Source organism: Lycium barbarum, chromosome 2 (assembly GCF_019175385.1).
Source record: "Lycium barbarum isolate Lr01 chromosome 2, ASM1917538v2, whole genome shotgun sequence".
In the NCBI taxonomy this organism is placed as follows: Eukaryota; Viridiplantae; Streptophyta; class Magnoliopsida; order Solanales; family Solanaceae; genus Lycium; species Lycium barbarum.
Genome location: NC_083338.1, coordinates 131,129,491 through 131,156,420, shown reverse-complemented (window position 1 = coordinate 131,156,420; position 26,930 = coordinate 131,129,491). Strand labels below are relative to the sequence as shown.

Here is a 26,930-nt window from a genome sequence, read left to right as displayed (position 1 = left end):
TCTAGGTATTCTACTATGTATTTTCTATTACTTTGTTAAATATATTGTTATCCTAAGCATGATTAATGTTTAATAGTTGCGGATTTCGGAAAAAATAAATATTACACAAAAAAAAAAGGCAATAGGGGCTGCCATCAACCCCTTTTTTCATTTTTTTCTTTTAATTTTTTTTTTGTTAACAATTTGTTAATTGTTTGATTGGCTAATTGTTAATTATTTGTTAATGATATGTTAATATTTAATTATTTGTTAATTGTTTGATTAGCTAATTATTAATTATTTGATAATGATATGTTAATCTTTAATTTTTTGTTAATTGTTTGATTATAGAAAAATATACTAATCTCCAAATAATATCTTTATTTGTTAATTTATTTATTTGTAAAATATTTTAATCCATGTTAATTATTAATGTGCTAATTAGTTATCTAATTTTATGTGTTAATCTAATTTTATTTGCTAGTTAGTTATCTAATTTTATGTGCTAATTGTGATGTTGTTGGTCGGGTACAACATGATAGGGCTCTTGTGATGGCCATGATTGAGCGATGGCAACCGGAGACCCATACATGTCATCTCCGCACTGGTGAGACCACCATCACCCTTCAGGATGTAGAGGTCATTTATGGTTTACAGGTATATGGACGAGCGTTGAATATGGAGGAGCCTCAGCAGAAGCCGTCGTATCGGGAGGAGTTGACTAGGCTCACTAGTTTCGCGCCTCAGGAAGGTGATATATGGGGATAGAGTCGGGTGTCGATGCATTCCCTCTCTACTCACTTGCGCCTCGTAGACATGGAGCATCCGATTACAGAGGATACACCTCAAGTGGATATTGACTGACGTGCTTGTCTGTACCTTTTCATCATATTCGAGGGCATCTTGTTCCCGATCATATCGAGTTCCCATGTGAGCTTGAGGTATTTTCTGTTTCTGGAGCATCTTGGCGATTTGGGATGTTACAGTTGGGGCGTTGCTGTTCTGGCTTACATGTATCGATGATTCTGTCGAGCGTCTATGGGTGATAGAAATTATCTCTTCTTTAATCTTAGATTTTTGCTATGTTTGATTGATAAAGTAGTGCATTTAATGTCGTTTACTTTTATTTTATAGGTTTATGTGCTTTAGAAGTGATCGGAAAAAAAACCAAGTGAAAACAAGTCAAAAGAGGCCAAATTGAAGAAAACGAAAAACGTGGCTAAATGTGCAGATCTGCAAATCTGAAAATATGGGGCTGTTTTGGTCATATAATAATGTGGGAATATTGGGAGCTATAAGAGGATGACTTGGGAGAAATTATTTTCATCTTTGGCCAGTTTCCAAGCTTAGAAGCAAGAACTACACCTAGGGTTTGAAGTTTTGGAAGCACTCAATGAGAATTTCTTTACCCATTTCTTCAACTCCTGCTTTGTATTGTATATCTAAGTGTGTAGCATATTATTCCATCACTTTAATCTTGTTTATGGAAATATTCATTTGTTAAAGTTTGGATTGAAACTGTTATTTTGCCTACGTATTGAGTGACTTTTATTTCTAATGAAGTGAGTTTGATGTTTTTCTATTAACTCTTCAAGCTTTAATGACTTTTAATGGTGGCCAATATTATTTGTGCCTAAATACTTTTTCTTTGCTTGAGAAAGAAAGTAAAAGTTAGGAAAAGAGTTAGATAGCAAGTATTTGGGGCTTTAAACCCATCTAATGAGCTAGAGATATGAAAGCTAGCTTGAAATAAAATGGATGTACATTTTCTACATTCTAAGGCTTGAGAAAGCTTAGAAATGACATTTATCAATTGGTCGAGAGACTTTTGATAAATCTACATAGCTCATGTTTAATTACATCTAGAACTCGCTCTTAGCTGTAAAATCTTAAAATACATTGGATCGTTACTTGAGAATAATTTTCCTTGTATCCATGCTTGTGGCCATTGATCATTTTATATGCTTTCTAGTTAGTTTTATTTTTGTTAGTTTTTAAATCAAAAAAATCAAATATGAAAAAAATGTTTGGCTCAATGTAGTCGGTGATAAATCATTTACTTTCTTAATCGCCTTTATATTGTTCTCTGTGGATTCGACCTAGACTCATAGTTGGGTAAATTATATTGCGACGACCGTGTACACTTTCTCTTTGAGGATTGAATTTGGACGTTATCAATGGGTTCGAGGACTAAAGTCGCTGCATTTTGCCCCTTTCTCCAGGTAATATATTTAAGTGTATGTAATTTTATTCTAAATATAGCTTTTTGAAACGACGACTAATAAAACATTTTTTCTAATGACCCTTTCAGATATGGGTGTGGACTAGGATGAGACATTTTCAGCCCATAGTTGCTCACCCTCCACTTGACTATATTGTTGATATTGTGCCACACGAGCGGAGATGGACGAGAGGCGTAATCCGAGATGTGGATACGCACCACAGAGTTCTCCCGTTTAGGGATCAGATAAATCGTATGATGGTGGACACGGTAAGTTTTTTTATTTAACATGAGTATGTTATTTTTTTTTTTTGTTTTGTTTTTTTACTATTTTAGTCTTTTATTGTTAACTAATTCAATTCTTTTTACAGGCTTTTATATGGACGTCGTATGATCAGATTTTTGATCAGCTGCCGGTGTTTTGTAGGGCTGGTGAGCCCATGTGGAGGTCGCGGTGTCCGTTGATACATATGGATATCGTTGAGGATCACGCGCTCGACCGCGTCTTACGATAGTTCGGCTATGTACAGAATATACATGAGCATGTTACTTGGGAGCACGGTCATTATTCGCAAGACGAGGATGGGGACGCTAGCGGTGGTCGAACATGCGACTCCGGTCCATAGGTACAGGGAGTGGTACAAGCGGATCACTCGCAGATTGATTGGCAACCCTGCGAGGCCTCGTACAGATGGCCGAGGATATGCATTACTCACAGAACAATATGAGGAATTGGTAAGTTTTATTAGTCTTAAACTTAATTAATCGTCTTATGTATTACGTTGCAAATTTATTTAGTCATTAATATTTGCAAACAAATGCAGCTACGGACCGTACAAAGGATGCGCTGGGAGAGCTTGGACCATATGGAGTCCCCCGAGACAGCGGGATAAGCAGCGCGGATGATTCAACTAGCTGAGGGTGGTATGCTACAGGCACAAGAGCTCAGACGTCTCGACGAGAGGTCCTGCATCAAGCAGCGGGTGGTCGTGATCGTGGTCATGCAAGAGGTGGTGGTGGCAGAAGGGGGGGGGGGTGACAGAGGGGGTAGGGGCAGAGGGGCTGGTAGCCGAGGTGGTAGCGACAGAGGGGCTGGTCACAGATGGGGTGGGGCCAAAGGGGCTGGTGGTCTAGTAGATAAGCCTGACGAGCATGCTTCAGTTCCAGCTCCAGCCCAACAGCCTTCGTCGACTTCAGAGATCCCGTCGACTTGTTACCGACTGTGGACTTCAGAGCATCCGTCGACTTCAAGGCGACCGTCAACACCTCTATATACACCGGATTTATTTTCAAATCACATGTTCTGGCCATCGTCTGCACAGCCGCCAGTTCGTCATCCACAGGGTGAGCGATCAGTTCGTGACCTACAAGGTGGCACGGAGCTGGACTTCGACTCCTTATTCGAGGACTTCGACATGTTTTCGAGCCAAGATGTAAGTGTTTAAAATAATTATTTTAACAAATTAAAATATTTATACTAATTATTATATAATTTTTCGTTTCTTAGGTTCCAGCTCCAGCTCCAGCACTATCTACATCTCCGGCTCTGTGGCCGCTCAGGAGACCGCTGAGGAGCCAGCTTAGGAGCCCTCTCACCAGCCATCTCAGGAGCTTGTCGACACACATGTTTGATTTTTTACAATAAAATAATATATTAGTTAATTGTTTATATGTTATTTCATGTTTAGTTTAGAATAAATCTAAACTACATTATTTATATGTTATTTCAAGTTCATTCTTCTGTGCTTGTGGACCCATCTCCTACTAAGATTGACTCATCTCCAAAGGCTGATGACATTTCGGCCACCGTCGTCTTCCATTGGAAGCACGTTTTTAACAGGAGCCCAAGGAAGAGAAAGCAGGATGATCATGCCACTAAGCATGTACGGATTAAGAGGAAGAAGGGGGATGGAGATGATGGTGAGGGTGGTGGGGGTCGCCTTAGGCCTAAGGTTATTCTAAAGGCTCCCACATGTGGGACCCAGGGGGATGGAGATTGTGTATTTGGTATTATTTTCTTAATGACAATTAGTTATCTTAGTTTTTATTGTTATTTAATAATAACTTGTGCGAGTCCTAAATTAATCAAAACCCTATAAAATAAAACACTTAAACCTAAAGATAACAAGTTTCCAAACAAACAAAACTTACTTCAGGGTTATACTTGATGTGTTGAGCCTACATGATTGTTCGTGAAAAAAAGATATCAGGTTCTATCTAAAATATTGATATTCCGGCGTTTTGAAACATGACTAATCTATGGTCAAAGTACGGAAAAAAGGTGAATTTTCAAAACTTTGGGCCAATGAACAAAGGGTTGGGGCTGTTTTATTAAACACCTATTACGCACTAAATTAGTGCGCAAAGAGTAATTTGGTAACATTTTTTTTATTACGTTATTTTGATACCTCCGATCACTTTTTGAGTTATTTAAGTTGCGGACTCCCAAGTATATATGCGGTGATTGTAACCAATATCAGTAGTAACTCAAATGTAGGGAAAATTTTGCAAAATAATCATGTGTTGGAGAAGACAATACCCTCTTCCTCCTTATTAACAAATTATCAAAGTTCGGTGAATAGAAAAAAACAATTACCGACGTATTAAGTTTCGACAACCATTTTATTTTAATATCATAATTCTCAGTAGTGTTTTAAAAGGCAGTTTCAGGACTCGCCTCGAAGCTAGCCTCGGGGTGGGGCACTGGCAAAACGCGTCAGGGCTCACGTGCGGGGCATAGTTCCTGTGAGGCTTGAGCCCTAAGCGTCTGATTGTACGTCCTAAACACGCCTAACATCCAACGCTCGGGGTTCGCCTAACAGTTCTTACACAATTATATGTTAAATTCCTTAATTAAAACCGTTGACCCTCATAATTCTTTAACAAATGAATGATACTTAATAGTTTTTCATCTATAGAAATAAGAAGATTGGGTGTAACTCAAATAACAAGTTGTAGTATTGAATATTTACTATTTGAGAACACCATGAGGGTGAATATCACTTAATATTTATTTTAAAAATACATAGCTGAATTGTACATTTTCACTTGTCATTGTTCTTTTGTCCTATGTATCAAAATTATCATATTTTATTATTTATTTATTTGAAAGTAATTTTATTTTTATTCATGTAGGAGTTACATTTTAATTATAATACTGATAAAGTTTATTGATTATTTGTTTATAGGGAGATAAAATGAATAGTATGATAGTAATATTGTTTTAAGAAATTGTGATTTTTTCATTATTTAAAAGTTAAGATGTTAGAGTTAATTTGCATTTCATAATAGCTTTTATTTCATTGTATTGTTTATACTTGTAAGATTATGTTATACATAATTACAAGTTGTAAGTGGCGTATATATATATCATTTATACAATTTTTTTTATTTTTTATGTAATTTTATTTATTTAAAAATATTTATTGTAATTATATTTTTATTGTTATACAAAAAATTAAATACCCATAAGACTTACGCCTTGTCGAAGCATAGGTAAAACGTCTCGCCTTACGCCTCCTTTTTAAACACATTCTCATGGGTGAGATAGTGCTAAAAACAACAACAAAGAATCGTGCTAATTAGCTTATCTTTTAATATGACAACATTAAGAAAGGGAATATAGAATATCTTTGACAAAAAGCAAAAAATACGTCAAAAGTACTGTTCTCATTAATGGTCTTTTTTATGTGCAGTGATTATTCATATAATAACATTTCATTAAGGACTTTCAAATTTATAAATTCATAGTTTAAGGAGACTTATTTATAAAATATCTTTTATGTGATTTGATGTAAAAATTCCTACATTGACGACAACGTATATAACTTTAACAGAGGCGGATCTAGGATTAAACTTTATGGATTTCTACAACAACTTCAACTTAATATACGTTAATTAATAATTGGGTTCACACATTCAAATATTCATAAATATTTAGTGAATATGTTAATATGTATATAGGTTTTGAGCAAAAATTACTGGGTTCCCGTGAACCCACGCATAACAACATGCTGGGTCTGCCCTGATAAGCTATACTCTACACAAGAATGTGTCAACATTTTAGTGGACGCAAAATAATTAAAGGATTATATATAGGGGTGTTCATGGTTCGGTTTGGGTTGGTTATGGATTAAAACCATAACCAAACCAATTTAGTCGGTTTTTAAATGTCTAAAATCATAACCAAACCAAATAAAATAATAACCACCGATTTGGTTCGATTTTTCGGTTTATGACTAGCAACCATGAGACTTATCAGTAAAACATTAAAAAGTTGAAAAAAACATGTCTTTTTTTAGGTTCAAACGATAACTTTTATTTATAATTTAAGGTGAAACATACATCATAAAAACATTTTCACTATTAGTGATAGTGTAGTACTCAAGTTACCCAAAGTTGCTAAACTATTACATATAGAGCTAAAAACTAACTTAGTAGTGGCTGCACCATTTTTGTCATCTTAATACACATACATGGAGATAAAGTAGAGAGTAGGAGATTTTAGTTGTTGTTACAAACATACATATTAATTAAACATAAAGACTATAAAAAATTAAAATGAAAATATATGAAATAAAAAAACTTTGTGTAATGATCCCAAACTTTGGGGCAGTACATGCATTTTGCCCTCAATTCTCCCATTTTATTAAAAAAAACTTTGTGTAAATCGTTATCCCCAAGGCTAGGGTCTCGACTATAAGGAGTTGTTCTTTTCTACTTTTTAGGAGGATTACCCACGGAAGAAGTATTAGGGCATTACCATGCGCTTGAGTTGCAGCAAATGCTGATGTTACTGAAGTATCTTCTACAAGAACCTCCAAATCTACAACCTCTGTCCTTTTCATATGAAAAATATTACTCCCTCCGTTTCAATTTATATGAACCCATTTGACTGGGCACGACATTTAAGATAGAGGGAAGACTTTTGAAACTTGTGGTTCAAAATAAGCCTTGAAAATTTGTGTGGCTGTAAATCATTCATAAAGTGACCAAATTAGGAAAGAGGTCATTCATTTTGGCACGGACTAAAAAGGAAATAGGTTCAAACAAATTGAAACAAAGGAAGTCTAAATTTAGGACCCATTCAGACAAGAAAAAAGAAAGGTATAAATTCGAAAAAAGAAGAAGAAGAAGAAGAAACAGCCTAAAATCAAATGGCTGACAAAGCAAGGCTAAAAATTTAAGTTAAAGACATTAGACTCTAACACGAACTTCTGTTAGCAGGTTTACAATTAACACTTAAAAGAGTTAAAAGACTTAAAGACATGAGCTTGGACATATTATTAAAAATATGGGCCCTAAACAATCATGTAAAATAAGTAGATCAAAAATAAAATTAATGATTAAAAGGTATAAAATATTTATAATTATTTATGAAAAACTAATATTATACATATAAATAATTATAAAAATTATGTATATAATTTATTGGTTTGGTTCAGTTATTTATTCGGTTATTTTTTAATAGAACCATAACCAAACCAAATATTATCGGTTTTTAAAATTTAAAACCAAATCAAACCAAACCAAACCAAACCAAATGTCGATTTTTTTATTCGGTTTGATTAAATTTTTAGTTTGATTTTGATTTTAATCAAAACCGTAAACAACCCTAATTATATACGTGAAATAAAACAGAAAAGATACTGTTTAAATTATAATGATAAATTCATAGCTCCAATGGCAAGTTGGTAACTTGAATCTTGAATCTAATCCAACGAATCAGCCAATCTCATTGTCATCCAAGTATTAGGGTATATCTTAATGGGTAATGGTATTTAACTTATTGTAACTCTGTATTAGTTTAATGATTGTTATCCCTATCACCTACAAGTTACAAATTTTATAAGTCTAGCATATCATAAGTCATAACCAAACAGTTTCAACTTTCCATACAAACAGCGACCTTGCTTTAGTTATCCCATTTCAGGTTTTCAACAGATGGTTCTCCCCTAGATTCCTGTGCCAGTAACGTTTAAAAAAAAAAAAAAAAAGAGAAGCTCAATAAATGATTACTATTTGGACGCTTTCGCACTTAGTTCTTACCCAATACTCAATTAAGGGATAAACACAAAACAATAATAATTGATTATATTATACTAATACGATAAATGATAACTTCAAGGTCAATTGAAAAATATCACCAATGAGATTTTTTTTTTTTAATTGTTTTTTGTCCGGTGTTCTATACTCGTTTTGAATTCTGATTAATTCATATTCATGTCGGAAAATTTCACTTTAAGGGATAAGTGTTCTTTTAACAAAGATGACTTTCACCTCATTGATTAAAACGTTTTGAATTCTAATTAATTCATATTCATGTCGGAAAATCCCACTTTAAGGGATAAGTGTTCTTTTAATAAAGATGACTTTCACCTCATTGATTAAAACGGACTTCTGGTTAAGAATAAAGGAATAAATGGCATCACACAACGACCTTCTATAGCAATAGAGAGAACTATATATATTACAGTATAAGAGAGAGAAGCTCCCAGCAGCTTTCAGACCCTTGGAAAGAATATTTCTTAGAGAAGAAATATTGTTAATGTTTTAGTCATGTGACGATAACAATGACCAAAACAGCTGGTGAACATTTAATTTTTGAATATTTTAACAAGTTTTGGCACTATCTTACAAGTTTTGAGATCAACTGGTCAGATACATATAAATATAACTGGTTAGGTTACAAGGAGAATCCATAGGAGAAAAAGCAAGTGCTGAAATGAAGAGAAGAAGAGATATGGAAGTAGAGTCAACTGAAATAAGAAGTGCTATTGAAGAACTATCTATGATGCAGCTCCTCAAAGTCAAAGTTAAACCTGAAGAACATGCTGCTGTTGATGATAATAATAAAACCATTAATTCCCATATTCCTACCATGCCTTTTCTCTCTATCTCCAATTTGGTCCTTCAAGTTCTTGGTTAGTATATACTATCCTATTTCTCTTTTACCAATTACTATTTGGGGAAAAAAAAAAAAGGTTCCTTTTTCTGCTGCTGATTCTTGAAAAGTTATTCTTCTAGACAGCTCTGTTAGCTCTTTGGATAATTTTTATGATACTATTATTGGATTTGGTTTGTTATTGTTGTTTTGTTGTGAAATCTGAAATGGTTTGCAGATAAGATAGGGCCGACAATGGCAGTATTGAGACAAGACGTCTATCAAAATATCCAGGTACAATCATACATTAGAATAATAATTTGAAAAGTTTAGTATATGAAGACTTTTTAACTTGAAATCGACGATAATGTCTGCTACGTAATTCTATTTTCTTTGTTTTTTACTGTGTGGATAAAGTTGTAAACTCAGTCATTTTCATGTGGTATGTGTAAAACACACGATTTTGATTTTGGCACCCCACATACATTATTATTGATAGGTTTGCTAGCTTCGTGAAGCTCGATGCTGCCAAAAGTTTCATTTTGACTTTGTACGGATAAATTGATGTTTTGACTACTATTAATTGGATTTTTCAACCTGGCTTCCTGCGCCTTAACTACTACGTACTATATATTTTACTTCATACTTTTAATTACGATTCAACGAACATTAATTAATTAACTCACCAAAGTTTAGTCAGATTAGAACAATAATCATATCGATCGTATCATATTTAGTTTTTGTAGAATTTAAAGTACGCTTGGACTCCTATAATTTTTATCCATTTTATTGATCGTTAGATCATTCAGTGCATAATTTCGCCCTTCTTGTTTGTTAGTACTTGTACAATGGACAGCTTGTTTTAGCAATGTCGTCATATTACTCTTACCATGTCGTTTGAGAAATTATTAGAGGGAATTTTCTCAATGTCCAGATACAACACTACATGAGAACCTTTGTTATGGGGAGCTAAATGATAATGTTTTTAAAGCCTTGTCTACTTTAACATCAATCGGCATTAATCAAGTTAATCTCCCATCACATTTACTGTAAAAAAAAAAAAATCTTGAATGATTGAAACTGTCCTTTTCCTATAAGAATATGCCCCTAAAGTTGGTTTTTGATATACCACATTTGTTCTATACTCCTCTCTAATTTGTTTTCTTTTCGTAAGAAGATAACAAATTCTTGGCAAATTAACATCTGGTTATACATCGATTTAAGAAAGAAATTAAAAGTAAAAGATTACAAGTTAAAATAATTTATGATTATTTTTACTTGATAATTAAAATGCATGCTTCCCTCATATGCCTTTTCGTTGCACACTTAATCTTTCTTTTATCGGACCAATTTTAATTTCTTGTTTTTACCATATAGTTGGTGTGTTAAATAAAGTTCATTTCTCTATTTGTTTTATGCATAGAGATTGGAAAAGGTGCATGATTCAGATCCTTCCCTCTACTCAAATATGGTCGAGATATTGAAGAAAGAGATTAGTGAAGGCAAAGAAAAAAAGGGTCCTAGCTGTTGCAAAGCTCTTCTTTGGCTCACCAGGTAATTAAACTTTCGGATCTTTCACTTTCATTCTATTCACCAAGTACTTAGGGAAAGTTCTTATAATTAAGGAGAATCAAATTTGACCTTTTCTTTTCTTACAAAGAAAAAACAAAGTGCTTAGCTATTTACCCTAGCCCTAAAACTATAAATACGACGAGTCAGATGGCATCCCTATCAAAGGCAGATGGAGCCTCGTTCAATAGGTTCAACTTAAGTCAATATTTTTGTCATGGAATATAAATATTAAATTCTGAACCTTTTTTTCCCCGACCCCCTAAGCGTGAGCCTTATTAAATTCTAAATTCACATCTCTCAAAGTTCACTAAATTCAATAGTAAGAACTTAAAGGTTGAATAACCCATCATATTATAAAATTCTGAATCCGCTTCTAATTTGTATCAACGTGAATGTATCAACAAAGTAGGTTAGACTAGTATTACTTTTAATTGGTTTTGAACTTAACATATATAATGGATATATACCTGCAGATCGTTGGATTTCGCCTTAGCATTATTACAATTACTAGCTGAAGATTTAGAGAGGAACATGGAGCAAGCTGTTCAGGAATCTTACAATAACACCCTTAAGCCATGGCATGGATGGATCTCCTCAGCTGCCTTCAAGGTCATTTTATTCTTCTTTTATTTTCATCCTCAAAATATTAATTCTTGGAAACTCTTTCTATATTCAATTTTTATTCTTCACATGAAGTAGGAGAATGGGGTTCAATTTCGTTAATTAAAGAAATGGGTTTTTTTTTTTTTGGGCAAAGTTACACATTTGCCGCTCGCCAATATTTAAAACCGCTAGCTATATATACACTAGTTATGTATAAAATATATATTTTAGATGTATATATACATTAATATACAAAAAAATGTACATTCAGTGACTGTTATTTTGGTGTGCGGCTACACAGTATGAAAATCCTTTCTTTTCTATGCAATTCGGTCTTAAAATTGAATGAAAATTTACTCTACAGGTAGCGTTAAAGCTAGTTCCAGACAGCAAGGGGTTTATTACAATTCTCATGGGCAAAGATAAAAATAACGAAGACTTTAAGAAGGAATTGCGCACCTTCATTTCACTACTGGCACCTTTGTTAAAGGAAATTCAAGTCCTTTTGGTGAGATCTGCATAAATTCTTACAATTCTCTCTTTTACTAGCTTAATTTCTTTACTAATAATCAAATATTAATTATTGTTATCTTCTTTTAATTTTGCCTTCCTTTGTAGGGTGCATATGGTCTTGATAGGTTAAAATCTACTTGAAGATGAAGTGCCCAGAAAGTGAGACAAGCTGTATATAACTTTTAAGTTTTCTGACCATTATCCTTTTTTCCTTGTTATGTAAATATACATCTCAAGTTGTTGTATGACAAGTTCAGTTATGTGAACACTTCCTTTGGTACCTACGTACTGTAAACACCAAAACGGGAAGTGATGTGTACTTTTTATTCTAATTCGTGACTTTTATGGTTAGATTGCGTGGTTTCTTGTAAACACCAGCTACATGTAAGTAATGCTCCTGGTGTTTGCATCAAACAATTTAATTTAGGACATGTATCCCGCATATAAACTTTTATTACATAATTATAGTTGATTTATTTATTTTTGTTTCAATTTTATCACTAAATGTGGGAAAATTCTGGGATGATATTATAAACTCAGAAAGAGGAAAAAGAATCATGATCTGATATCCTTGATAGAATTGATGTAACTATTTGTGCTTATGAAGCTTAATTATCTAAACAATTTCAAGAAAATGGTTAACTAGTTACTGCCTTCTACACTGTAATGATCTTTTTCCTTTTTCTCAAGAAGCTCAAGCCACTTCTTTTACATTTTCAAACATACCATTCTTGTCTATTCCTAAATTACCTCCAATTGAATGAGAAGATCCACTGGGAGGATCATGTAGTGCAATCAGTGCTGCTACTAGACCAGCATTACTTGCTATACTTGGCTCTGTGAACCATGGTTGGCTTCTTACGTCCGAAAAAATATCGTCCTTATTTGGTCCAGCTACCATTGCTCCAAAGATTGTATTTGGATTTGCCCTTTTTGCATTGAGCCATTGATTCCCTTCTGAACATGTATACCGTTTCCCATCCCAAGGGATCGATGCAGCTCGATGGTGAACTTGAACCGGATAAGTATCGCCATATCCAACCACATAACTCATCTTCAAAGGGTTATCTCCTAGTATGTAATTCACCTGTCACAAATATAATTAAGAAAAACAAAATTAGGTATTTTTTCATCAAGTAACTATCACAGTGAATTGCATGCAATATGGTCGATTCAGTTCTATGATTATAAGTTCATTCCATACTTGACCAGGCAGGAATAGGATTATATGCATTATCATTATAACAAGGTGTGGGAATTTGTCAATTTTGAAGGGTCCCTAAGAAAAATTATCACCTGTGATTGTGCGAATTCTTGTAAACTTTCCGAAGAAAAGGCAGAATTAGAGCAGCTTCTGCGTGGTGTACGCAAAATCAGGAGATAGTCACTATACAATTTGCTAAGAAAGGTAGCTGTCACAGCATACTGGAGTAGTGCTGCATCAGTACCTAGCTTTAAAATGATTAGTCCACCTGAAAATGCAGAAAATTTTAGTCTCAAGTTATGATCAGCAAAATCATAGGAAAAATGTGTAATTGACAGTAAGATATCACCTTCTGTTTTGCTATACTTTAGATCAGAAGTATATGAGCACATGAGCAAATCAATCTTGTTCGTCGATGATATAAACGAAGACTCATATGGATAACCAAGATCCCGGAAGTACCTAATCCTTGTTAGCAAAATCTACATAATAGTAGTAAGTTCCAGCCTTAGATGAAATGCATACAATAAAAACATTAATTCTCATCAAGTTCTCGTCTCAATTACCGATATAGCACTGATCTTGTTGTTCCAATCGAAGACGCCTTCATCAGAAGCTACTTGTTCCTCTACAGCTGAGGCAAAATTCTCTGTCGCATACTTGAGGTAAGTTTTGTTGCCTGTAGCAAAAAACAACCAAATTCCACCCCAAACCAATTCATCTTTGTGACTTGTTGAGTTATAAAATTGCCTAGCTTGTCCTCCACATTCATCATTTGTCGTGTACGTTCCTTTCTTATCTGTTCCATTTGCACGAATGAACAATTCCTCTGCTGCTTTCACCAATTTGTCTGAAATGTCCTTATCTTCTTTCAATACTAATGATGTAGCTGACATTGCTGCTACCATTTCCCCTGCTAAATCGGACGCAGAACTAATGTCACAAACCGAACCACGCCTTATATAATTCATATCTTCTGGCCTCTGCCAACAAGTTAGATCATTCTCAGCATTTGAATTATTGCCTCCAACCTGAAATCAACAAAAGATTGAAAATTTTATCCGAAGTATAGGCAAAGTATTGCAACCAAATAGTCTTGAATTTAGATTCTTGATTAGTACCTGAGAGAATATTGTGGCTGAAGTACTAGAAGAATTATCTTGAGGAACAAAGAGTTTAAGCAAATATAAGCTACCCCATTTGATAATATCTTTAACATGATCAAGTTCTCCAATATCTTCATATTTCTCATGATATTCAATCACTGTCCAGCTCAAGAGAGTAACAGTATAAGCTGTAGTGAAACTAAACTTTATATTATTCCCTGCATCATAAAAACCACCAACAAGATTTGGATGCTTCTCACTGCCATGCCCATCATTCATCCCCGAGTTTCCTCGAAACCGTATCAAACTATTCTCCACAAAAGGCCCCGCTGCACGAAAAAGCAACACACAAAGATCACTGAATTGAGGGATTTTATCATTGTTGACCCGCCGGTCAAGATTAATTACTTGCTCTAGTAAAAATATATATAACATATACACTGATTATCATATATAATATGTATATTTTATGTATATTTCCGTATATTATATGTATATTTATACTTAATATGCAAACCATATACATTTGCTGGAAATTATTATTTAAGAGGGCCCAAAAAAGGTAATTATCCCTTAAATTAACCACGAGAGAGGAGACAGGGCAAGGAAGTTATAAACATAAAAGAAACAGTAAAGAAATGAATGTGATATACATTTTTGAGCATCAAAGAAGAGAAGAGCTTTGTTAAGAGCAAGGGTGATATTGTGGGAAGAGCCATTATGGTTATTTCTTGGAGGATAAAAATGCTTGAGAAGAATAAGAGCAGGTATAATTAGGATTATGAAGGCTGCTACAACGACGAATCGTTTGAAGTGGATTTTATCTTTAACAAACAAGTTAAAATCAACAGATTTTGAAAATCTTGACGGTAAAGACTCAAAATTTTCATTTAATGAAGACTGTGGAAGGAGATTGAAGTCCAATTCTATGGAGTTCCAACGACTGGCAGAAGGAAGAAGGCGACCGGCCTCAGAAATTGTATGAACATATTGGACAGAATTGAACTTTTCTGAGTTTGACATAGTTAAAGTTTTTGTTTAGTCTTTGAAAGAGAATGTTACATTTGATATATATAAAATGCCCATGATGATTTTGTGTCTTAAGGAGATCGACATTACTTATGCATGATGTAACTGAAAAATAGTTGTAAATTACAATCTTGATTCTGTGTTTGTATTTTTGCATATAATCTTATTCTCTTGCTGCTGGCTTTGGCATCTAATTTGTTAGTCTTATTGGATTAGAAAGTCAAAGCTGAAAAATAAAATAAAAAGTTTCTAAAACAAGAACTAACTTTTCTTTGTAACTTATCTTTCTCCTCCATTGCAGGAAAGAACTGCTTGGATCAAGATAAGAATATTGAACTCTCCCTCCTTCTGTCCTACCCAAAAATTAATGGTAATAAAATAAACATGATTTAGAGGGTAAAAATGTACGGACTTATTTTAACTTTCTTGTAGTAGATAACCTTATTTCTCTGTTTACAAATGTTTTATATTCAACCCAAGAATTCTTGTGATTAAACAGTGTTTCTGTGAAAATACCAAGGCAAGACCTCCATTTTCTCCCAATTTTCAAAGCAAAACAGAAAAGAATCCCTGTTAATAAAAAGAACTGGAAAATAGTTAAGGCCTGCAAGAGTTTGAGAAGATGGATAGTAACAGAAGCAAATGTTATGCTAAAATTAGTCCCTACCTTTGGTTGGAGTATTATATTTTCTTACTTACTTTATTTATTTCAATAAGGACCCTGAAAAAAGATATTATAGGTAGATGGAAGAAGAAGATGAATATATTTTTGGTGTAGTATGGTGGAAGGAGAATGAGTAGATGAGTCCTAGAGAGAGATTGTATTTACATTGTATGATAGGTGTATATACACCTCTATATACCGTTATGCATGCCACGTCATTAAAGCCTCATATTTTTTAAATAATAGATTTGTTTAACTCATCAAACTCATTTAATCAAATTCATATTTTATATTCAATCAAATATGAACCGGTTTAAAAATGGCAAAGGAGCAAACTAGCTTGTAATCTAAATGAACTAGAATTAAAAGATGAATTCTTTAAATCTATAGATAAGTTTTAAAAATTAAAATTAACATATAAAAAGTTGAATTTGAGTTACTTTAGAGCTTTAGTTTATATATTGCTAGACATTAACATGACAAGTTGGAATATCTATACCATAACTTGAAATAAACTAAGAATGTATTATATTTCATATAAGACTAATAATACTCCATCTGTTTCAATTTTTTTGAACCTATTTTCTTTTTAGTCCGTGCCAAAATGAATGACCTCTTTCCTAATTTGGAAACAAATTCACTTTATGAATGATTTACAGCCACACAAATTTTCAAGGCTTATTTTGAACCACAAGTTTCAAAAGTCTTTCCTCTTTCTTAAATGTCTTGCCCAGTCAAATAGGTTCATATAAATTGAAACGGAGGGAGTATAATATTTCAAAATAAAATAAAAAATAAGAATACTAATATAATTCTTTAAAACAAGTATTATAGTAATGAAAGCTCTGAGAAATAAAAAGATCTAGATGGTATGGAATGGAGACGCCAAAAATTATACACTACATGCATAAGAATAAATAACTAAAAATAAAGAGGAAAAATTTGCACTAACTTTATTTTTTAAAATATACGATTTTATTATAATTTTTAAAAGTTAATCCGATACGAATGTTATCTTTGTGTTATCTGTGTAATTCTATTTTAATGTGGGAAGAATATGTTGTTTAATGTGGAAAAAATATGCTATTTAAAAAAGATTTGAATTTGAATAGAAAAATTAAATTACTTGAATTTTAATTTAAATTGAAAGATAATATATTTGAATCGGGATGTAAAGAAAATTTAGATTTGAAAAAGTGACTTAATTAAAAGTATGGTTGATTCTTTTGCCGCTTTTTTAATCGGGCCATATTTAATTATAAAATATGAATTTGGTTAAACTGGTTTGATGAGTTAAATATATCTATTAAAATTAAAGAAAAAATGGGACTTTAGTAACATGGCATGCCAACTAGGAGAGAAAGAGGCTTTTGATGTGTTTAAATACTTTTTAGGGAAAATAGTGATACATGAGTGACCTTATTGTCCTAAATGAAACAAAAGTGATTTTTGTAGAAAATTTCCTAAACTTGGATGATGATCCAAGGAATTAACTCATACAAGAGGTGTATATCTAAGCCAATTACTCCATTAAACTGCATCTTTTACATGTTTTTGGTACCTCAAAGATGGCGATTCCAAAAAATTCATCAATTTTTCTGCTAGGACCGTATTACTTTTGAAGTATTACGAGCACTATCAATATTCGTAAGTAAAAAAAACAGTTAAAAAGTATACGTAAAAATTGTAGTCAAAGAAAAAACAATGATGAAACACGGGTACATTTTATTTGAGATTATTGAAGAAACAAGTCTTCAAATGGGAAGTACACACTCTTATTCTAGTAAGTAAAATAAAACATGACCATAGCTTTTACACTAAGTGCAAAGGATCATGGATCTTGAAAGTAGTTGAAAATAAGTGCAGATTAAAAGGATGATGCTTTCTCTAATTATTGCATGAAAGGACATTTTGCAGCAGCCAATGCCATTGCACTTGTGGATTCACCATTGCTCTCTCCTTTCACAAGTGGTCCAAGCAATTCTCCTCTGTCAAAGAACATCTCTGCCTTCACAATCTTGTTACTCTCTTTCTCCACCTGTTTCAACAAATTAATTAACATCCAATATAGATATATATTAAAAAGGAATAAATAACGGAACGTGGTTTTTGGTAAGTACTTCCAAAGTGCCAATCCCAAAGAACTCTACAAGTTCTCCAGTTGGAGCATGTCCTTTAAATGGACCTTCCATGTGACCCCAATGCCTAAACCTGTACACAATTTTTGGTGGTCCTGAGTAAACTTGGAGGATCTCGATAGCGAATCCTCGTAAAAATACGGATCGGAAAACTATCTGTGAAGATTCTCCTGTTTCCTCATCAGGATTGTAGATTCGAACATTCTCTGGCAACGACGTTTGGAGGAATATGTTATAGCTACCCCCGGCCTCTGCAGCTTCTTCCGGTCTCAAACCTTTCCTACCTATAAGTATTTTTTACAATGTCAGTGTGTAGAAGCAAAATCAGAAATGTGCTAGGACAATATTGTGTCTTATTGGCCCGTTGGCCGAGATTAATTACGGGTGCTAGCCAAAATATACAAACATATACATTGATTATGTATATTATATGTGTGTGTATATATATATATATGTATTGTATGTATATTATATGTATACTTAATGCTTAATATATTTAACCTATAAATTTGTTGGCTATTTTGTAAATTAAATCACCAAAAGGCATTGTAATGTAATTATATTGTGGCAGAAGTGTACCATTGACGCTAATGGTGAACTTATTTGGATCAAGAGTTTTGAATTGATTAGGATCTGCCTTGTGGACTAATTCCATTTCCCAAGTCTTCAATAGCCTCTGCACTTTCTCTTCAAGCGATCCTTCAGGCCATTCCTAAAGATTTAATACATGAGGAGATACGTATTAAAAACTAGTTATATAATCATCTTGAATATCTCGAGACATTATTAGAATCAATCAAAAAGAGTCGTAAACTATATTAAAACGTGGGTTGATAATGAGAGAAAACAGAGCATACATGAGTTCTTTCTTGTTCAAAGAGCTTATCCACAACATCATAGTTAGGAGGACCAAACCTCCATTTAGTATTTGCGATGTCTTCATCAGTCAAGTAGTCTCTGTACTTGTTTCCCCCTCCTAGTATTGGATTTGCCATTTTGATTTGATACTGACTAGGAACCCTTTAGGGGATTTTATAGGATCAAAAAGGTAACCTCCGACAAGTCTTGGCTTCAATTTACTAATATAGGATAACATATTTTATAGAACTGAAGCTGTCGTGAAAATAACGTGTGGCGTTCTATCTATATTTAGGAATATTTTATGGGTTAAATAAGTACCACTAAATAAAATTTCTCCGCCTACGACTTTTCCATGGTTTATTTTTAACGTATATGTATGTTGAGATAATGATCAAAATGGTCCTGAATGTATAGAGGTTGGACTATTATGGTCCTTAATTTATACCCCTTAAAAGAAATAGTCCTTAATATATACAAAAAGTGACTATTTTTGCCCTAAAAATACTTTTAAAATACTCTACAAGTCTCTAGTTACAAGTCCTTTAAAAATCCTTTTTCCTAGAAAAGGATCATTTTTTTTTTTTTTGGGAAGACTTAAAGTGTTTCGCCAAAATATAAAAATAGTTTTTGTGCAATAGAGGCTTGGGGAGAAGCTCAAATTTTTGCTTCTTCGAAAAGTAGAAGTAGAAACAAAAAATTATCTTTTAAGACAAATTTATATAATTTTTGGAGTTACAAATTAAAGTAGCCCGCATTCGTTGTCGCCGCACCGCGTTAGAGGGAAAGATTAGCCAAGCGGGAAAAAAAAGAGGTAAGAGGAGTAACATTTTATTCTCTTTGTGAAAATTTTCGGATTCTAAAAGCAATCAAAATGAGCTTCACATTCATTTCGTTAGGAGAAACGATCCATTTGAGAAACCAAAAAAAACTAATTCTTCTGACTTAAGAATCAATAAAATTTCACAAATCACTTAAATATGATTAAAAAAAATCAATATTTACATGCAAGATACATGTTTCTTTTTCATGTCAATAGTTCGACTATCCATGTTGTAGAAGAGTAAGTCAGGCAAGCTCCAACAACTAGCTTTTCTCTACTTAACTAGACACCCTATGCCCGTGCGCACTTTAGATTATAGTGCATTTATGTGTATGTAGTTGTTTTTTAATAGTGATAATATATATATATATTATGTTCAAAACATGATTAATATAACATTGTAGTTTGTGCTCCGTATCTAAAATTTTATTATATTAATGTTTGCTATGAACACAAAATCGGCAAATTTATTAATATTTTTTAAAAGAGAAGACTTGTTTAAAAGGAAACTATTTTCTTCTCTTTGAGATAAAACAATAGCAATATTTAAGCATCAGTTGATACTTTTAATTTTAATTCGATTAATTTAAAGGTGTGAAATACTTATTATTTTTTTTATCAAATTTTGATTTGGACAATTCTAATTCAAATAATTAAATTAATTTTACATGTTTAAAACAAAACAAAGTAGAAATTGATTTTTTTATTTAAACGAAGAAATAATATTTTTTAATTTTTAGTAAATATTCTCGGTTTAGCTCATTTTACTTGTCATGTTGTCTTTTGCATGGATTTTTAGGAAAACGTCGATCGGAATTATAATTTGACTAATTTACCTTATTCATTATTTTATCTGCATTGATATATATATTTTTTATGACATTAATTTCTTTTCACATTTATTAGAGTAAGAATAAAAATAAAAAAAGTAACTAAATTCTATCTTATTTTAAAATATAAATATTTTAAGTATATTTATTTTAGTAAACATAACAAATAAATGACATGGCGGAATAGCAAATACAACAGTTTAATATCTAGATTAGATCTCAAGCTAATATAAAAAAAACAAAAAAAAAACATTGTATGGTTTGACTACTTAACCTTTTGAAGAAAAGCAATTTCATGGATTGACACGCACGTGGTAATGAATTTATCATTATTGACTTAATGAGATACATTGAAAATTACATGAATATTGTTTGATTTTTTAATAGGGGGTGCACCTTTATTTTTTTACATTATTAATTTGTACTATTTATATATATATATATATATACATACTATGTTCAAAACACGATTAATATAACATTGTAGTTTGTACTCCGAATCTAAAACTTTATTATATTAGTGTTTACTACGAATACAAAGTTTGCACTTTTTTTATTGACATTATTTTTTTTTAATATGGGGTTCACTTTTTTTTTTTTTTTTGATATTACTTGATTTTGTTAATATGGGGTCCACTTTTTTTTTTACCGTGAGTTTGGAGATGGTGGGATCCATTTTTTTTATATTGCTTGATGTCGTTTAGTATGGGGTCCACCCTTTATGGGGTGCACCTTTTTGTTTTTGGGCATTATTAGTTTGTACTATTTTTATGCATATAATATATATACATATACTATGTTCAAAACACGATTATTATAACATTGTAGTTTGTGCTCCGTATCTAAAACTTTATTATATTAGTGTTTGCTACGAATATAAAGTCTGCACTGTTTTTAACATTATATTTTTTTTAATATGGGTTCACTTTTTTTTTTTTTTTGATATTGCTTGATTTTGATAATATGGGGTCCACTTTTTTTCCCATGAGTTTGGAGATGGTGAGTTCCATTTTTTTTTCTTGCTTTTTTTTTTATTGCTCGGTGTTATTTAGTATGAGCCCACCCCGTCCGCATTTGTTTTTGACATTGTTTGTTTTTTTAATATGAGATTCACTTTTTTTTTTATATTGCTTGATTTTGTCAATATGGGATACTATGTTCAAAACACGATTAATATAACATTGTAGTTTGTGCTCCGTATCTAAAACTTTATTATATTAGTGTTTGATACGAATACAAAGTTTGCACTCTTTTTTTTGACATTGTTTGTTTTTTTTAATATGGGATTCACTTTTTTTTTATATTGTTTGATTTTGTTAATATGGAGTCCACCTTTTTTTTTCCGTGAGTTTGGAGATGGTGGATTCCACTTTATTTACTTCTTTTTTTAAAAAAAAATATTGGTTGGTGTTTTTTTTTTTTTTTAATATTGGTTGGTGTTTAATATGGGGATCACACTTTTGTTTTTAAAGTATTTTAAGTATGTTGCTGTACAATAATTTCATTTGCTCCCACTAATGGGTTGATACGCATGTGACAATAAATCCATCATTATTGATTTAATTGTTTGATTTTCTAAGCACTTTTGTATTTTAAGTATGTTGCTGTACAATAATTCCATTTGCTCCCTCTAATGGGTTGATACGCATGTGGCAATGAATCATCAGGCTATATGGGCCCACAATTTTTTTTTTCAAAAATTGGAAAACGGATATATATATATATATATATATATATATATATATATATATATATATAAGTATTTTAAGTATGTTGCTGTACAATAATTTCATTTGCTCCCACTAATGGGTTGATACACATGTAGCAATAAATCAATCATTATTAATTTAATTGTTTGATTTTCTAAGCATTTTTTTATTTTAAGTATGTTGCTGTACAATAATTTCATTTGCTCCCTCTAATGGGTTGATACGCATGTGCCAATGAATCCATCATTGTTGATTTAATTGTTTGATTTTCTAAGCACTTTTTTTAACATTGTTTATTTTTTTAATATGAGATTAACTTTTTTTTTAATCTTTTGTTAATATGGGATCCACTTTTTTTTTCCCGTGAGTTTGGATGTGGTGGGTTCCACTTTTTTTTCTTCTCTTTTTTTATTATTGGTTGGTGTTTAATATGGGGCCCATAATTTTAAAAAAAAAATATTAGTAGTTATTTAAAATACATGAGCCACAATTTTTTTTTTAAATATTAATAGTTGTTTAAAATATATAAGCCCACAATTTATTTTTTTTGAGCCCACAAAAGGACGACGAAAAAGTGGTGGGTGGACGACAAAAAAGTACACACTCACTCTTCTAAATAGTTAGAATAAATAAATAAGTTAGCCAACAAGTGCCCTATATAATTGGATCCACTAAGTTAAAATAAACCTAGATTTTGCATTGGTAATACCAACACATGGTCCACGTTTTAACAAGACTAGATGTAGTTGAAAAAAAAAAAAATGAGGACAGTTTGAATCAAGGAAGATTCATCGAACCTAGTTGTGAAATTGCCTAATTCCAAAAAATTAGGGACAAAAGGGGTTGGTGAGGGACTTGGGGTATCTAACCCTGCTGTATTTCTGCATGTATCTTGTTAAATATTCCTCTTTTAAGAAAATGTCAATCTCCAAATTGGACACGTACATTATACTAGGGACATACTTGAATGTGATATTGTCCATGTCCTCAGAAAAGAAAATTTTGACCAATATTTTCTGTATTTCTTAACTGTGCAATGTATTATGTATAGTTGAACATATACAGAGAAGCATATATAGTAGCAACTAGCAAGTTGTAGTGCTTTTTGTTGACCAGAAGTCAGGGAAGAACTTTCCTCAGCTTGATTTACATTTTTTGCTCCAGTGTGCCAATTATGTCCTGTGCTAGACTGCTTTTTTACAACTTGTAACACGAGGCTAAGGTTTATGCTCCTCTGTCTAATTCTTAATTTGATAGAAACTGATTAGGGTCCCAAGCTTAATTCTTCACCATGATTGTGGAACCCTTTTGATTTATTTTTTTAACCCTTTTGATTTTTTTTTTTAAAGAATGAAATTATATACATTCTGTAACACCAGCAAAAATGTAAAGGAATAATTTCTTACATCTCTCTTCAGGTTTCGCTTCGTAACACTAACCTCTCCTGTGGGTTATGATGTTAAGTTCACCTCGCTTTTCTAGTTTATTTGTGACATTTATGTTAACCATTAATATAAGAAACTAGTAAGTGACTAATTTAACCAAACTTATATGTTCTTTTATATTGTTAGAAATATATAATCAAAAAGGGAGAAATAGGAAAGCACTACGGAGGAAGAAAACTATGAAGCAAAACGAAATTGCAATATCATCAACAAGCATTGAGCTTGATAATCTGAATACATAAGTCAATATTTGATACTGTAGATTCTGTGCATAGTCTAAAAAAAGAATTGTTACTGAGAAATCAAGATAAGGGAGATAATATAGTACTCCTACAACACAAGAAAATTTAGTATGACAGAAGCGAAACTTGGAGAGAAGTCTTTGAGATTATCCCAAAACTAAAATTAATATATTACACAGACATAGCTATGCTAGTGAAAATATATTATTATCCATCTTAATCGAGATCATTATTTAAACCAAAAGGAAAGAGTTGCGATGGGACACTGATGAGTGAAGAAAGTTTAGGAGGAGCTTAAGTAGCCCTATCTGAAGGGACTACCATCATCTTCTTTTATTTAGATGAAGTTAATACTCAACTGCATAAAAATTATTACCAGTACTAACAATCTTCATAGTTAAATGTACAAAAGTTGTAGTCAAGGAAACAATAATCATGGAACACGAGTACTTTTTATTTGTGATATTGAAGAAACCACATGCTTCAAAGGTAAGCTACACTTTTGCACCTATTTCTAGTAAAATTAAACATGACCATAGATCTTGAAAATAGTTGAAAGTAGCAACATCTTGCTAGTAATGTTTATTATTTCATAAAAGGACATTTTGAAGCATCCAATGTCATCCCACTTGTGGATTCACCATTGCTTTCTCCTTTCACAAGGCCTCCAAGCAATTCTCCTCTATCAAAAAACATCTCTGCCTTAATAATCTTGTTACTCTCTCTGTCCAACTGTTTCAACAAATTAACATCCAATTAAATATTTCAGAATATGCATATAAATTTTGAAAAAAGAAGAATAAAAGAAAGGAAGATGGTTTTGGCAAGTACTTCAAAAGTGCCAATCCCAAAGAGCTCTACAAGTTGTCCAGTTGGAGCATGTCCTTTAAATGGACCTTCCATGTAACCCCAATGCCTAAACTTGTACACTATATCTGGTGGTCCTGAATATACATGGAGTATTTCGATTGCAAATCCTCGTAAAAATATGGATCTGAAAACTTTTTGTGATGATTCAAATGTTTCTTCATCAGGGTTGTAGAGTCGAACATTCTCTGGCAATGAAGTCTGTAGGAATATATTATAGCTACCACCAAGCTTTGCAGATTCTGCCGGTGTCAATCCCTTCCTGCCTATAAAATTATTTATATAAGTTAAATTTCAAAAAAAAAAAGAAGAAGAAGAAGAAGAAGATGGTGAAACTATCACATAAGTAAAAGTATACCGTTGACACTAATTGTGAACTTTGTTGGATCAACGGTTTTGAAGTCATTAGGATCTGCCTTGTGGACTATTTCCATTTCCCATGTCTTCAATAGCCTTTGCACTTTCTCTTCAAGTGATCCTTCAGGCCAAAGCTAAAGATGTAAAAAGGTAAATCCAGTATCTATTATAATGCTATAATTCTAAATTTGGGTACTAATGAATGATCTTATTTTTCTTTAGACAGGGTAAAACAAAACACATGAAGCAATCATTCACATCTCTCTCATATAATAATTGGTCGCATGGTAGTAAAGTTTATAGAAAATCCAGAGCTACTTTTTAAAAAGTAAGCATAAAAGTAAGTATAAATCTTTATAAACAGAAGAACGTATTTACTAGTTATATTATCTTGAATTAATTTCTAGACATTCTTAGATTCAATAAAAAAAAGTTGTGAGATGATGAAAAAGAGAGCATACATGAGTTCTTTCTTGTTCAAAGAGCTTATCAACAACATCATAACTAGGAGGACCATTTCTCCATTTGGTGTTTTTGACCTCTTCATCACTCAAGTAGTCCCTGTATTTATCTCCCCCTCCTACTAAACTGGCCATTTTAGTTAATTTGATGCTAATTATACAATCAGTCAGAGGAGGCTTTATATGATCAGAAGACTAACCTAATACATGTCCTGGCTTCAAATAAGTCAAATGGAAAAACATATTTTATGGAGGTGTCGTGGAAATAACGTGTACTGGAGTTCAAAATAGGATATTTTATGGGATTAATTAGTACCTCCAACGAAAATATGTCCACTAGTAACTTTTCCATCGTTTATTTTAGTGATAAGGGTAAAAAACGTACGCCAACTATCATTGTTTTTTGAGTTTCATACCTAAATTATCAGAAGGTTGAGAAAACTATCTAAACTATCACTATCTAGTTTGCAAAACACATCTCAAATTATTATTGAATGACATGTGATCTACACTCTCCATTTTATATAAAAATGTGGCTTAATACCCAGATGGACCCTTAAATTTGGCATGTTTTGTAAGATAGGCATATAAACTTATAAGGTGACCAGATAGACACTTAAACTTACTCAAAGTGTATTTTTCAAGTTTTTCAGTTGTTTTGAAAACAAAAACTATATTTTTCAAACACTCACAATTTTCATGGCCAAACAAGCCCTAAATATATCACAAAATATTTTTTTTAAAATGCAAAAATAAGGCAAACGCATATACATGAGACTATAAATGTGCACTTAAACCAATAAATACTCGCTAATCGCAATTTTGCAGCTTTCAATTAACTCGGTTTTTTTTTTTACACTTGAATAATTAAAAAACAATAACTTTAACCAATAAAAATTCTTAAAAAAAGAAATTTCAAATTAAAAAATTTCTATTTTTTTTAAGGATTTTCTTCTCGGCTTTACAGTTTTCTTAATTTGAAATTTCTTTTACACTTGAAATACTAAACTTAGAAATTTCTTAATTTGAAATTTCTTTTTTTAAGGATTTTTATTGGTTAAAGTTATTGTTTTTTAATTATTCAAGTGTAAAAAAAAATCCGAGTTAATTGAAAGCTGCAAAATTGCGATTAGCGAGTATTTATTGGTTTAAGTGCACATTTATAGTCTCATGTATATGCGTTTGCCTTATTTTTGCATTTAAAAAAAAAATATTTTGTGATATATTTAGGGCTTGTTTGGCCATGAAAATTGTGAGTGTTTGAAAAATATAGTTTTTGTTTTCAAAACAACTGAAAAACTTGAAAAATACACTTTGAGTAAGTTTAAGTGTCTATGTGGTCACCTTATAAGTTTATATGCCTATCGTACAAAACATGCCAAGTTTAAGGGTCCATCTAGGTATTAAGCCTAAAAATGTTGTCAAG

The 26,930-nt window shown here is 32.1% G+C and overlaps 4 protein-coding genes across 5 annotated transcripts; 1 reads left to right on the top strand and 3 right to left on the bottom strand.

Moving 5' to 3' along the window:
- The first annotated feature begins 8,664 nt into the window (after positions 1-8,664).
- Positions 8,665-12,263, top strand: LOC132627278 (glycolipid transfer protein 3-like). The gene is made up of 6 exons (XM_060342528.1): positions 8,665-9,123; positions 9,322-9,377; positions 10,507-10,637; positions 11,129-11,264; positions 11,623-11,766; positions 11,877-12,263. The coding sequence occupies exons 1-6, from the start codon at positions 8,925-8,927 to the stop codon at positions 11,910-11,912; spliced, it is 702 nt and encodes a 233-aa protein (XP_060198511.1). The 5' UTR covers positions 8,665-8,924; the 3' UTR covers positions 11,913-12,263.
- Positions 12,264-12,341: 78 nt separating this feature from the next.
- On the bottom strand, positions 12,342-15,104 carry LOC132628918 (endoglucanase 10-like). The gene is made up of 6 exons (XM_060344667.1): positions 14,735-15,104; positions 14,097-14,410; positions 13,542-14,006; positions 13,325-13,457; positions 13,068-13,243; positions 12,342-12,858 (listed from the first exon to the last, which is right to left on the bottom strand). The coding sequence occupies exons 1-6, from the start codon at positions 15,102-15,104 to the stop codon at positions 12,466-12,468; spliced, it is 1,851 nt and encodes a 616-aa protein (XP_060200650.1). The 3' UTR covers positions 12,342-12,465.
- A 2,375-nt stretch (positions 15,105-17,479) lies between these two features.
- LOC132622362 (pathogen-related protein-like) lies at positions 17,480-18,992 on the bottom strand. Of its 2 annotated transcripts, none has more exons than XM_060336965.1 (4): positions 18,770-18,992; positions 18,492-18,624; positions 17,895-18,205; positions 17,480-17,812 (listed from the first exon to the last, which is right to left on the bottom strand). In XM_060336965.1, exons 1-4 carry the CDS (start codon positions 18,905-18,907, stop codon positions 17,666-17,668), a joined length of 729 nt encoding a protein of 242 aa, XP_060192948.1. In that variant the 5' UTR covers positions 18,908-18,992; the 3' UTR covers positions 17,480-17,665. The 2 variants fall into 2 exon arrangements, with proteins under 2 accessions (XP_060192948.1, XP_060192955.1); XM_060336972.1 differs by having other exon boundaries at positions 17,895-18,196; positions 18,770-18,989.
- A 5,257-nt stretch (positions 18,993-24,249) lies between these two features.
- Positions 24,250-25,721, bottom strand: LOC132627277 (pathogen-related protein-like). The gene is made up of 4 exons (XM_060342527.1): positions 25,505-25,721; positions 25,045-25,177; positions 24,651-24,952; positions 24,250-24,551 (listed from the first exon to the last, which is right to left on the bottom strand). Exons 1-4 carry the CDS (start codon positions 25,637-25,639, stop codon positions 24,405-24,407), a joined length of 717 nt encoding a protein of 238 aa, XP_060198510.1. The 5' UTR covers positions 25,640-25,721; the 3' UTR covers positions 24,250-24,404.
- Positions 25,722-26,930: the final 1,209 nt, after the last annotated feature.